General features: G+C 39.1%; 1 protein-coding gene across 6 annotated transcripts in view; it reads left to right on the forward strand.

The window, feature by feature from the left end:
• Positions 1-13,904, forward strand: part of qkia (QKI, KH domain containing, RNA binding a) — a 63,851-nt gene that overhangs the window by 22,285 nt on the left and 27,662 nt on the right. For all 6 annotated transcript variants that reach the window (XM_017416224.3, XM_017416216.3, XM_017416244.3 and 3 more), the window contains exons 2-3: positions 1,852-1,994; positions 10,762-10,878. In XM_017416224.3, coding sequence (XP_017271713.1) covers positions 1,852-1,994; positions 10,762-10,878 — 260 coding nt within the window. The remainder of the gene's footprint in view (positions 1-1,851; positions 1,995-10,761; positions 10,879-13,904) is intronic.

Raw genomic sequence — 13,904 nt, forward strand, 5'->3', positions numbered from 1 at the left:
ACAGATTTGCTAATTTACTTTTGACTTTTTAGTTAATTTACTTTTAACATCAACTAATGAACCAAACTGCAGAATATTAACTTTTCTTTCCACTTAATAACTCGTACAAACATCTTCAACAATCCCACATTGCATTTAAAACCTTTTATGTGTTCTTCAATGTTCACTTTGAGAAACAAAGCATTTTAAATGGACGTACACTTTTGTTTTCTGACTATAAAGATGTACATTAAGTAATCTATAAAATGATTCACTTATTAGCAAATATAGATGTTTTGAGAAAGAAACAAAAGATATGTGATTTGGGTAATTCTGTAGCTTTGTCTAGCTGTGTAGTTATTGCTTGCATTCGATTGTCCTGACCTCCTTTTTGCATGACGTGTCTCCACAATCCTTTTTTTTCATAGTCAAACCAATATGTTGTTTGGCTGCTATATTGCCTAGAACTGATGTAATCTGGTTTCTGGGTTGAATAACAGGGGGATGAATTCATTATTTGGACCGTCTGGGAGTATCTTTGAACCACATAGCTCTTAGGTTATGTGGCTTGTAAAATAGTCACTATGGAACAGTACAAATAAGTCAGGAGACTTGACCCAATGTCTTTAGCAGGTGTTGCCCACGGAGCTATTTTAAGGTATTTGTCTGTGACGCTGTAAGCTAAATGCCATTTGTCCAGAGACAACACTTTTTAGTTTAAATGTCTTCCCAAACACTCAATTTTACAAAAAATTCTCTTAATGCTCATCTTTAACTTAAACTAACACCACAAAACAAGCTTATTACACAAGGTTGACTTGCCTCCAGATCTTAGTGGGTTTTTTTTTAGAGGTCAGCAATGTTTTACTCAGGACATCTATAGTTAGCCACAGTTTAATTTAGAGCTTCCTACAGAAGTAAAGTCACAGGGACACTGGAAATGCTGCCTAATACCTGCTTCAACTCCACTCAGTTCCTCAAGGCCTCTAAAGACCCGTCATTTTCTGTCAAGTGTTTCATGTTAATTTTTTTTATTCCTCTTTGTTGATCACATTTTTTGGCCCCTTTTTAGATTCAGTGATGCTTTAATTTCGCATACATTATAAATGGCAATTTGAGAAGCACAAATACAACCTGATGTTTTGTCCTTTTAATGGGGGTTACAACTTCTACCATCAATCTTCATCCAGCTGTGTCAAAGTCTCGCATGAGCAGATTCAGGTTTGTTACCATGAGCGATGCCTTTCTTATCTTTCTGGGCCAAAACTCCACACCATTTATGGTGTGTGCTTAATTTTTAAAAGCTTTGCAAGTGGTTAAAAATAAAATCTACAGGTGGCCATGTGCTTCAAAGAGTTGGCAGTCAGTGAGAAAGGGCATTAGTTTTATCAAAATAAAGGATCAGAACTCAAAGTAAAATATCTATTACTTGGAGTGATTTCTTCTTATTACTTAGCTGCTTATTCTGAAGGACTCTGACAAGCGGCTGTCAGAACAACCACAGAAAAGGAATAAAGAGAAAGAAAATGGTCATAAATGGAACAGCTTGATGACTATTTTCAGCTGTAGCATCTGAAATGAAAGGCAGACACACACCAATTTACTGTTTATGGCGAAACCTGTTGTGTTTTTATAATGGTACCATTTTAGACTGAAATGATATTGCGTGTCAGTGTTTTCCAAAGACTCTTAGAGGATAAACAAAACTTCAGTGCAGGCAACCATTTTTTTTTGTTGTTTTTAAACGTTTAGCTACATTAAGTTGTTGCTCATAAATCAAGGGATTTATCTTCAAAAAATGTGCTGTTAAAAAAAAGGGCTCATCGTGTTCTTATTCTGTTAACGTTTTATTTATTTTTTTGTGTGTTTCAGAAATCAACAGAGTGCGTAAAGATATGTACAGCGACACAGTGAATGGCCTTGTGGACAGACACCCACTGGAGCTGCCTGAACCTATCGGACCCATCATTCACCTGCAGGAGAAACTGTTTGTGCCTGTCAAAGAGTACCCAGATGTAAGTCCTTCTGCATCCTTAAATGTGGCCACTGCACTATGTTGCTTGCAATTTTTTTAAGGTCACTTTGGAACCAGACAGCAATTAGTATCATAAGAAAACTAGAATGAAGAACTTTTTGTGCAAATTGTATTGCTATAATTATGTGGCGTTGTAATTTTGAGGTCCTCTGGTGGTCATAGGGATGAAGTGGAGGATGGTGGAAATGCTGAATAAGAGGCAAGCCTTGTGTGCAGAATGACAAGTGTGCTTCTGTTAAACCTTGTGGTGTGTGGGAAGGACTTTGACCCGTCATTCAGCTCAATTCATTCCCCCATCTTTGACATACTCATAAGCTGTTCTCTCTCGTTTCTAAATGGTGCTTGGATATAATTGGAATAAGGTGACAAAGAATAAGGCACACTAAAGAGCGGGAGCAAAGCCCACCCTGACAGAACTGATAAAGGACAGCAAATACCGCCTGGGATCAGCTTTGCTTTGGCTGACCTAGAACCAGTCACAGCATCTGAGCTGAGGCCAAATCAATCGACCACATCTGGTATTTGATTGTTGATCTTTAGTGAGTGTCCTCAAGAGTGCTTTCATTCAGTAATCATAAGCTATCATAGTGAACACTGTGTTTAGCAATCATACATTTTTGATAACATAGATACTATTTGGGGTTTACTCTACAAGTGAAGTTCATGTGCGATAACACTGACTCTAACTGGTTGATTTTTCAATTTCTTGGTATATTTAGTTGTCCTAAAGAGCATGTCAGGTGATATGACTAAATGAGATAATCTTTTGTACTGTCTGTGTACATTAATCTGTGCCTGTCTGTGTTATCTTTTTCAATTGACCCGCAGTGTGTTTGTTTATTTATTTCTTTTTTTAAGAGAAAGTAATAAAGGTTCTGTAAAATAATTTAGTGTAGACCACCTGTGACTGTGTCGACATCTGTTGACTGATACTCACGTGTAGTGTGAAGTGTGACATCCTCATGGCCCTCTGTGTCCCTTTGCTTGCTGTGCTCAGCTGCTTGGAGCAGAGTGGGGCTGTAACTCTGTATTGTGTTTACAAGCTGTCAAGAAAGCTACTAAATTAATTAATTTTTCTCTGTTGGCCAAGTTGACTGTTGGATGACCTTAGTAGAGACACACACTCGTGCTCATAAAGTGTCACAACAATGAAACATTTTTTTTGTTTGGTTCTTTTTTTTAGTACACACACTCACAACCCTGTGCCAAGTGAGATTATAAAGTTAACAGGGAAAACGGTAAATGCCAGATGAAATACATCCTACTCCTTGGGTTTGTGTGCCAAAAGCACATTTGTGGAGAGGCAAACATCAGTCATTCAGAAATATTTTAATGTAACTAGGGTAAGTTATAAATTGTCATGTAGATAATCTTTCGCTCCCTTTGGTCTGCCTGGTTCTTGTGGCTGCCCTTCATAATTTTATTGTAGGAATAAAATTTGAGGTTTCATTATTTGAGTAACAGACAGCGGAGGATAAAATTACTACATTCAGCTGACTTCCTTAAGAACTGAGCTTGACATGATCTGTGGTTTAAGAAGAGTCTGGACAGGGTGAGTCAAGGTGTGTTCATGCCCACTTTGTTGTCAGAGAGAGAAAATAGTCTAACCTATTAGACCTGAGGTAACAAACTATATGATGTGATAACAGAGGAAAGAAATAAAGAACAAGAGAGAGGAATTGTAGTGTTGCATTCTCTTTGATAGGTTTAGTTTATGTAATTTATAAAAAAGTATTTTTTACTACAGACCCATAATGTCATGGCGTAGTTGCTGATTATACCTGCGCTTGAGATTCTCTACACTCAATGCAGTGCCTTTCCTAAACTACGCGTCGCTACAATAAACATAATCCAGCTACACAGCAGTAATGGCACAATAAGACATCCCACAGGAAGTACATTCTTCATAAACAAATATTTCAAACATTGTTTCAACTTCAGTAAAGAACACTTGATAAACTTTGCAGCAGAGTTTATAATGATAGTATCCAAAGCAATGTTGTTGCTATGGTTGGGATACCCCAGGATACAATATTCTCATATTACCATCCCACCCTAAACGGCACCCAATTCTGGAAAATACACGTGCACGTCTGTCTGACACAATTTTAAGTTCTTATGAGGAAATGATTATTTAGTTAATTATTTATTCATTCTTGGCGTCAAGTCACATGCCATCAAAGATTTGGCAGCATTCATGTTATTTTCCGTCTTTTGGAACATTCGCAGCTCTTATTCCCACTTTTCACTTTGATTTAAAACACCACTCTGTTTTTCTTATCATATCCTTTGGCTGAGGTCGCGCCCACTCACTCAGGCTTTTTCTGTCAGATCAGCTACATGTGCCCTTTCCAGGTTTCTCCAGCAGATAATTAGATTGTCCTGGTGTCTGGATTCAGCGCAGTATGTTGATTCTACCAAAATAACTTCCCTTGCCAGCACGCCTCTACTATAATTCCCTTAAGTGTGTCCCTCCTCTGGTCTGTGTGCCCCACATCAGTCTACTAAATGTGTTTGTGAGTTTGAATGTCTCTCTGTCATTCTGTCTGCCTGTGTGTCTGTCTACCCACCCCCTCACCATTCTTATTAGTCAGCCATTTCCTAATGTCGTCAGTGGTGCTGAACACTGTGAAGCATCACCGGGGTGACTGCATCTTGACTGACAGTTGAGTCGCAGGCTATCTGATAACTTCAACCTTCAATTAAATGGTATCTGTGGCTCTGCTACTTTCCAGCCAAGCACATACACGTACACATTGATAGGCAGCTGAAAGGCACCCCAGCACGTCATTTCTGTTGACCTTCAGGCATCTGATGGGATGTGTGACATGTCTTTTAAATGGGTGTCTGTTTCCATTTTATCCCCTGGACATTTGTATTTGCCAACAGTCAAATGCCCAGTTGAGTTGTGGGCAGGTCATCTGGTTGCAACTAAAAGCACACATGCGCACACAGACGCCACCTGTGCTGTGCTGACTCTGTGAAACTGAACCCTCGCTTAGACGTAAGCTGTTGAGCAACTGGTCAACTGAACTTTGTGAACTCTTCTCACCAGCTTGGAGGCATTGCAAAGAAGTAACTCATCCTCATATATAGAACTTCAAAGATAATGGAGCACATGATGCGTTCTGCTCAGTGCTTCCTTTTGCATTGGTGTTTTGTTTTCCCACAGTTTGGAAATTGCCATAGCTCTTAAGCTCTTAAGGTTACACCCCTGCTTCCCCCCTATGTATCATCTCTAAAGTAAAGGACCTCGATAAAATAGATTTTTGATCCCCATTTGAGCCTGGACCTTTCTGTATTCTTATAGTAAACTAGTCAAATAGTGTGTGACAGATTACAGAAAGATTTTCCAAAACTTTTACTTGTGCCATTTGTTTTTAATGACAGTTTTAAAATTATTAAAATTTTAAGAGTTTTAGCAAATATATACTTCAACTATCACAGAAACAAATTGCATTAGCTTTATCAAGATGGGTTAATCGTGGTTCCACAATGTTTTTAATCTGAACTAGGGCTTTTTTTGTTGTTGTTGTTGGGGAGGAGACAAACTTTTGCAACACCCGGCTTTACTACAAGACCTGAATTTGAGGAATAAAATAGGCTCTTGTGATGTGCTCAGAGAGGATGTCCCGGCACTTTTTTTTTGTTTCACTGCAGTAAAATCGTCCGGCAAAACTAGCGGATTCCCTTTGCAGGGAAAGTCATTAAACTTGTTCCCATGAGAATGTCATCACTTATCATGCCAGCTCCTGATATCCTTCTGACCCCCTTAAGTCATTACCGGCCCTGGCTATGTGCTGCCACACACTTCACCTCACTTTGCGGGGGAAGTAGGCTGGATGGTTTCGATATCTGTGGCCAGCCAGCGATGCGTGATGACACTAGTTTGATGAACTAATGCCTTAATAGTTAGCTGTTTGATAAGGAGGTAATTACAGCAATAATTTACAAAATGAGAACTATATTTTGTAGTCAGTTAATTGGTGAACAGAAGTGTAAGCTGCAGGTACAGTAATGGGTGCACTACATGTCAGTTTGCATATCACCAACTTGTGCTTTTATGGTGTGAGTGGACGGTCATTTGTGCTTCCTCAGCCTGTCCTTTTATTCATCATTAAGCTGAAAGGCAGAGATGTGGAAAAATGAGAAGGACGGACGAAGGAAGCAGGTTGACCACACACGACTCAAAGGCGGCACTGGGGACACAGTGTCAGCTTTTATTTGTAGCATCAGAGACAGCATTCATTTACTGGATCGACTGAGAGAGGATTTCTGAGACCAATTCAACATTGATGCTTTTGAATAATTAAAAAAAAAAAAGAAAAATAAATGTCTGACAAAGATCTATTCTGTTTGATTATTTTTAAAATGGGATGAAATAAGTAGAATAGCTAACACTTTCTCACAGTTTTTACAGCCTTGTCTAAGAGTGGTCTTTTATTTTGATGATTTAGCATTTATTAAAATGAACACGGACAAAGACTGAATAAGGTTATTAATATATCCTCTCATAACCTTTCTCATCTGAACTTGTTTAAACTAAAAAACCAAACTTTTTCCCTGGTTTGATATACGACGTCTTCTATACTTGTAGCTAACATCAATCCATACACATTCTGTCTCTGTATCCTCACTCGCCTGCATTTCCAGCCTCCCTGCACCCCGAAAATGAACTCAAACTGAATTGACAAATGGTGCCGTGGATTAGGCACTAAATGCTGAAAATGCTGAACAGAGAGTTTTAATGCCCACAGGGCTTTGATGTAAAAATGTCACTACTGGAATCCTAATTTTCTCCCCCCCCATCACATTAGCCCCATGTCATCCATTCCTTCTAGAGATCAAGTATAAAATAGCTGCTTTAGATTGTGCACCTGCTGCTCATCTCAAATTCCTTAGCATCCAGTCATTTTGACTGAGTGGATATGGTTTGTGGTTGTGGAAAGCAGGGCAAAAACTGAAGGTAAATATGATAGATTAATTGAATGATGCAACATATCAGCTTGAAGATAAATGAGTGATTAAAGCCAGATGGTGGTTCGAGACGCTGTGTGTGTGTAGTAGTAAAAAAGAAACATTAACTTGTTCAGTGAGAGACTATTACACTACATAGAGATCATGGATAAAAAAAACAATAAAAAAAAAGACTCTGCAAGATATACTGTGTTCTGACAAACTCTATGAGGAAAGGGAAGTCTGCTCAATTTCCTGAAGCTATGAATTGATACAGAAAGATGGATGAGTGGAAAGAGGAAGAGGAAGGAGGTATTTTGCAAGTAGTATTTTTTTTTTTAAACACTGTACATCTCTCAAAACACTTACTTGAAACAAAATCCTTCTCGGGTATAAGAAAAAGGAGAGTTGAACAGTATTAAAGTGTTATTATCGTCACCTCACAATGCAACCGGCAAGATGAGGATAAGTTGCAAGCAGGAGCGAGATGATGGTACCTGGTGTAACCAGCTCCCACTTTCTTTTGATGCATTGAACTGAATGAACTATTTCTTATTTCCATAAGCCTGACTGGCTAATACGTGATTGGTATTCTCCTCCTGGTCTAGCCTTGCTCTTCGATAAGCCTTCCGCGCACACAGCCAGAGCCCTCAGCATGATCTCATTTCCTGTCTCCCCACCACCACAAACAAACTCCGTCAAAGGCACAATTGTTCTTCTTTCTGTGAGCATTGTTGGTGGATCTCTTGTTGTCTCCCAGTTGTTTTTACTCGCACAAACGCACAAAAACAGAATTCCGTGCACTCAAAACTCTAACGACAATCAGCTCCGGGTGCACAGGGTGTCTGCGAGAGTTCAGTCCGCACTTTGTGTTTCAAACGCACACATCTGCACAAACACACCGCAGCAGACATAGATGCTCATAACATAACCCGCCTGTGGAGTAGCGATAACTGTGGCTAAACAAAGGCCCTTTAATGTCAGTGTAAGCCTTTGTCCTGAACGGTCTTTGTATGCTAGTGTGTGTGTGTCTCTTTATGTGTTAGCACATAAATTATGTTTGTGGTACAGTATGTGCTTGTGTTGGAAACTTCAGCAAAACTGATAAAATAAGACTAAAATGGAAGACTGAAGAACAGTTGGCCATGAAAGGTCCCAGAGACTCGAATGTTCTGGTGCTGTCAGTAAGCAGACATAAAGAAAGACTGCAAGAAGTTTCCCATTTAGAAATTTTAAAATGTATATTTTATGCTGAAGGTAAAGCTCCTAATTAATATAAATATTAATCTTACTTTTAGTCCTCAAAGCTCTTAAATGTTCAATGTCCTATGCTGAGGTTCAAACCTGGGGCCTTCTTGTTGCGTGGCGATGGTGCTCAGCACGACACGCCGTGCAGCCCAGGGAGGAATTCTGTTCTGTTTTAGTTGCACAGAAAAATATTGAAAAATAGTTTCCTAATAAGTTTGGAGGAGGCTATATGTTTTACCAGCAGCAAGTAAGGAGCTGATGGTGTAATTGGCAGTGAATGCCCAGTATCCACCGTACTTCTCTTCCTCTCCTGAGTAAAGTCACGGGTGGTCTCAGTGGTCCTTTGATAACTCAACCACTTATTTTGTATACATTGCAGTGACTTGAAATGAAAGTTTTTCTAAGACCATCCATTGAATCAGTGTAAAACCCCAGTGCAGAGTATGAAATCAGGCATTTACAGTTAAAATTTAAGGCTGTATTTTATTCATAAAATGTGGGGTTTATTTGGTTTTAGTGTTGCCAAAATTGTAAGAAATTTACAAGTATTTTATTGTTTGTAGCACGACAGTTGAAGCTGAAACATTGTCCTATGGCGTGTATGTTGAAATCATATGTCCCTAACTGTTTGCTTGACTACACACAACACCTGCTGTTTTTGCTGAGTTGATGCACATGCCACTGTTGTATGGGTCTGTTTATATATAGACAGTATGAGCATAAGCAGCATGCACACACTCCCTTTATCCCTGAGCTCCCCCACAGATGGAGTTGAGTAGTAGTACATGCAGAACTTGTAGACTCAGAATATCGTAGCAACGTTGGCTCGTCCTACTCATAACAATTCCTCGAATGTTTTTTTTCCTTTCTGCTCTTCAGTAGAAAAGGATACCCTGTCCAACTTTTTTTTTCCCTTTTGTCTGCCTGTGATACTCCATCATGCTGTATCTCTGTTCGTTGTCGTGTTCAGTTGTCATCAACATTTATATCTCTGTGAACACTTTCTGCCATCAGTTTTCGAGACATAATACCAGTGAGGAGGACAAAGAGCAGAGCACCGAATGCTTTCTGTGTCATTTTGGTGTTTTTGAGCTCGCCCTTTTTCTTCAGACTTGGAATCAGAAAATGACTTTTTCCTCTTCTCCTTTCTGTTTGATCTGTAAAGCCTGATTTGTAATTCATCTGCTGTATGTATTTAAAATATTCATTCTGTGTAAATCTATTGGGAATTGGCGTGATGGAAGATTTTGTAGCTTGTTAGGGTAGTGGGAACTGTTCCGTGTCATATCTGCAGGAAAGAAAAAAAAAAAAAACAACATTTAAATGCATTTTGTTTTATTATTTTTGTATGCCAGAAAATTGTAGGCAAACAAGCAAACTTGGTAGCAGGTCAGGGTGTGTAACAATAGCTGTAACGTTGTCAAAAAAAAGTTGTGTAGGAGCACCACTGTAAAGCTCAGAGCAAAGGAGTTCACTCCTGTTTGCTTGGGTACTATGATGCAGCCAGACAGCGTTTTGTTCTGCTCTCCCTGAGGCTGTGTGTGTGTGTGTGTGTGTGTACCTAGGAGCTAAACAGAAGCCCATGTACGTCTCTGGTGGCTGACCTCCGAGGACAGGCGTCCTTACATCCCTCTTTTGGCACACACACACTACTAAATGTAGCCCCTGCACTAGTTTTACTGATTAGAGTTAATCAAACCGACAGTTGCCTTGTGACAGAAACATGCTTTGAGCCTGTGTAGCTGCGTGCTATGATTATCTGTAGGAATGCCAGCATCTTTCCAGCTACAGGGTGCGTCTTTCCTGATAGAGACAGGCAAGGAACGCAGGCAGGCCCACTGGGCTATGCAGGCAGGGAGGGGGTAGGACAGCCTGGTGTTTTTGATTGTCCTCTGTTCTGCGTGTGTTTTTTATTGTTTCAGGGACATACATCAACATGTAATCTTTCTATAAATAAATGTGACTTCTCCGTTGGCCTTTTGGATTCTGCAGAGGAATTAGTAACCGGATGTGGGATTAAATTGAATACAATAGTGTCTCTACATTTTGTAAGAGGCCAAAACACTAATAGTTGTGCTTTTGACTAACAAAGACACCATTTTGCTCAGTCTATAAATATTTTAATATTTGAGATTTACAAATGTTATTTCAGTTCATAAGTTTACATTTCAGTTATGATCTCATTTGTTTTCTACAAAAGGTTACAGCTACTATAAAAAGGTGTACACCTTTTTGTGCCCTGATGGTGTTTTTATGGTTTGCTAAAAAAAAGCATTAGATAACTTAAACACTTTTACCTCCTCATTGTAACCGTTTTATATGAAACAAATCACATTGATAAAATGTTTCTTATAATACAAAGCTTTAAAAGTATTCAACAATAAAGGGGCCTAGATAATAAACTTTAAAACTCACTAGTTTTGTGTGTATGTGTGAGAGTAATGTTCACACTGCTTATTAATGTCTTTTCATGGTGGTCTAATTTTGGTCTTGTATTCCTCCTTAAATTCACTGGTATATATTTTTTCCTTGTGTGTCTGCAGTATAACTTTGTGGGAAGAATTCTTGGTCCCCGGGGACTCACTGCCAAACAGTTGGAAGCGGAGACGGGATGCAAAATCATGGTGCGAGGCAAGAGCTCCATGAGAGACAAGAAGAAGGTAAGCTCGTCAGCTCGGAGTTTTGGACAGAATGTTGATTGCGGTCTTCCTCAGATTCTGCTTTTACATATTTTAAAGTGAAACCAAATTTACTGCAAACTGGACTTTCTCTTTTTTTTTTTCTCCCCTTCCAAAATGATTATTTTCTTTGTTTGAATGTCACGCAATATAATGAAATTAACTGGTACAGTCACACAGCAATTTGCCTCCAGGCTTCCAGAAACATAAGGCAGAAACAATTTAGTTGCTACCTGGTGGCTGCGTTCTGACATCTGACAGTGCTGCTTGAGAAATTCTGTGCCATGGAAAGTTCAGAAGGCAGCAGGAAAGCCTCGGGCCAGGGGCAGCCTCTATTTCTGGAGCTTCTGAGGGGATTGACGATACATAAAAAATACTGCTGTGTATATGCAGATTGAGGCATAAGGATATTTAAAAATCTCTCAGACAATTTATCTGCAAATTGAACTTTTCAAGTGAAATTAAACAAGCATTAGGTAGTTTGGCCTCAGTGAATCATATTCATAAAAAACAAACTGTACTTAGGTCATGTTGAAAGTTCTGTACTGCGCTCCTTGTCCTATCAGTCTTGTAATAATCTGTTTAAACAATAAAAACTTGACTTTTGAAAGCTCAGCCAGCTCAAATGGGTTCCCACAAAGTGTTGAAGCATGTCAGATCAGAATCTAATCATTTACTGTGTGGATAAATTACTTGTTTTCAACATTGTATTACTTAAAGTCTGTATCTTTTTTATGGACTGACATTTTGGAGGTAATTTCCTTCTAACTGCACCCCCTAGTTGCTCAGATTTGCCAGACAGGGGTGCTAGATTACAGTCCATTTAAATAAATCAGAGTAGCTCTGGAGTAGCGGTCACCTTTCCCACAGACGCGCACCCAGATTTTATAATGCACCATGAAACCCAGACCGCCTTATTGACCAAAACCATCCGAGAGGCGCGTTTTAATTTATATCTCCTCTCAGGGTATTCATTTTTGCAGAACTCACACTTTAGACTTTAGCTTTAGTTTGTTACATAAATCTATGATTATGTTCATAATTTCGCACTGTGCTAAAACCTAATGATGTGTCCCAGTTTATTTTTCTTTCTGGTGCTGCTATTGAATCTGCCAAAAGCTCTGCAAAATTTAATATGCTGGTAAAGAAACGATACACTAAAACAGTTACACAAGGTTATAGATAGCAAGGGTACTTTCTCTACGTAATGTTTTGATATAGGTTGAAGTCAGGAAATTTCCTAAAAATTTAAGTATTTTATAGATGGTTTTAAAGGCTGCTTCATTGCTTCTATAAAAGTAGAATTTGAAAAATTTAAGGTGCATTTTTTTCCCCCGCACATATTCTAATAAAATCTATATTTCTCTTTATTAGTCCTTCATTAAAGTGTACTTTAAAGTAAGCTGGTATGAATAAGATATTGGGCAAAGGACCAAGTGGTTTTCCAGTTTGTGCGTCCGTAGATCATAAAAGCTGCAGAATTGTGCTCCTTTCACCCCAGTAGCTTTTGGATAGGCCACGTGTGTCATAGCTGCGGCTCAGCCACAAAGAAAGCCGCAGAAGTAGCTTCCAGTCACTGCATCCTCAACCTCAGTATTTTCAGCTTGATGCCCTGTGGCAGCAGAGGATGCCACGGCAGCAGCTAAGCCAGTGTGTTTATTCAGGATCCATTAGCGGCAGCATTTTTATGCTCTCAATAATTCAGCTGGTTACTCCCCCTTGGGCCGCGCTGCCTGACAGGGAGCCGGCTCACTGGAGCTACGCAATGGGAGAGAGTCAGGCAGACACAGAGAGGGAAGGAGAAGCAGGGTAAAAATAAAAATAAATAAGTAACAATGGTGAGGGAACAAAAGCAATTCCAGTAGAAAATAAGGAATAAGTAAAAAGCATTGCACACCCTTATAAAAACAAAACTAGTTGACTAATGCTCGAAGTTTGAAGGTCTACATTTTTTTATTTCTCTCAACAATAAATTGATTATTTATATCTGCACAACCCACTTTTTTGGAGTTTTTTATTTTTATATGTCCACCCGTAGACTGTACTTTACACTCATTCATTAAAATGATGTCAGGGACTGCTGCTAGAAATAAAGGCTTCAGGACAGATTTTGTTAAACTGATTTTTTCTTTTTTAATTCTTGTAATTGTTGATGCTAATTCTCAAAGGAACCTCTAGAAGCCATATTCCTATCAAACTATCATGTGTTGTGATAGCTTTAGGCTCTGTTTTCTTCCTTTGCAGTCACAATTAATGCAGAACAACACTGAGAACAGCCGCAATTAAATTACAGACGCGTTTTATCGACCGCTGCACATGTAGAGTGGGGATTCCCCTTCCCCTTCGCAAAAACAATTCCCTAATTCTATTTAGTCTCCTTCAGTGAGATTACAGTTAGCACCACAGACATCTGTTTTATTTAGAGCCACTTTAAAAATCCTTTCAGGCTTGCAGCTTAAAAAAAAAGGCACACGCACTCTATCAAACGAATTTTCATTTGTTTTTTTTGGCTGATTGTTCCAACACATAATAGCTAAAACTGTCGTATCAGCACGGTCACTGACAGAACAGAATTGGCCATCAGCTTCTGCCAGCCAATAGATGTTGTCACAGCGCAGCTCCAACATTTCATCGCCTAAAAAGGAATATACGACGTTTGCAGTCAGTATGCTAAATTTTATTAGCCTCTTGGCAGTATGGCAAAGCAAATAATTTTGTTGTGAATTTAAAGCTGACACTTTGCATTTCTCATTTCTTGACCAGTTTCCGCTCAATGCTTGTTTCTCAGTCGAGGTGTTATGCGGGTACTGTCTACAAATGACAAAAAGTAAATGCGATGATTCAGGACACGTAGATGACATATTGCAGAAGTTGCCCCATGTAATGTGGCTTATTGAAACGTTTTTTAAATATATATAATACCATCTGTTAAGATGAGCAGCTGTATCATTTTCCCAGACAGAGCTAAAAGTCGTGACATTTAAGTGTTCAGCTCAGCTTTCTGTACT

The sequence above is a fragment of the Kryptolebias marmoratus genome, linkage group LG10 (assembly GCF_001649575.2).
Source record: "Kryptolebias marmoratus isolate JLee-2015 linkage group LG10, ASM164957v2, whole genome shotgun sequence".
Classification (NCBI taxonomy): domain Eukaryota; kingdom Metazoa; phylum Chordata; class Actinopteri; order Cyprinodontiformes; family Rivulidae; genus Kryptolebias; species Kryptolebias marmoratus.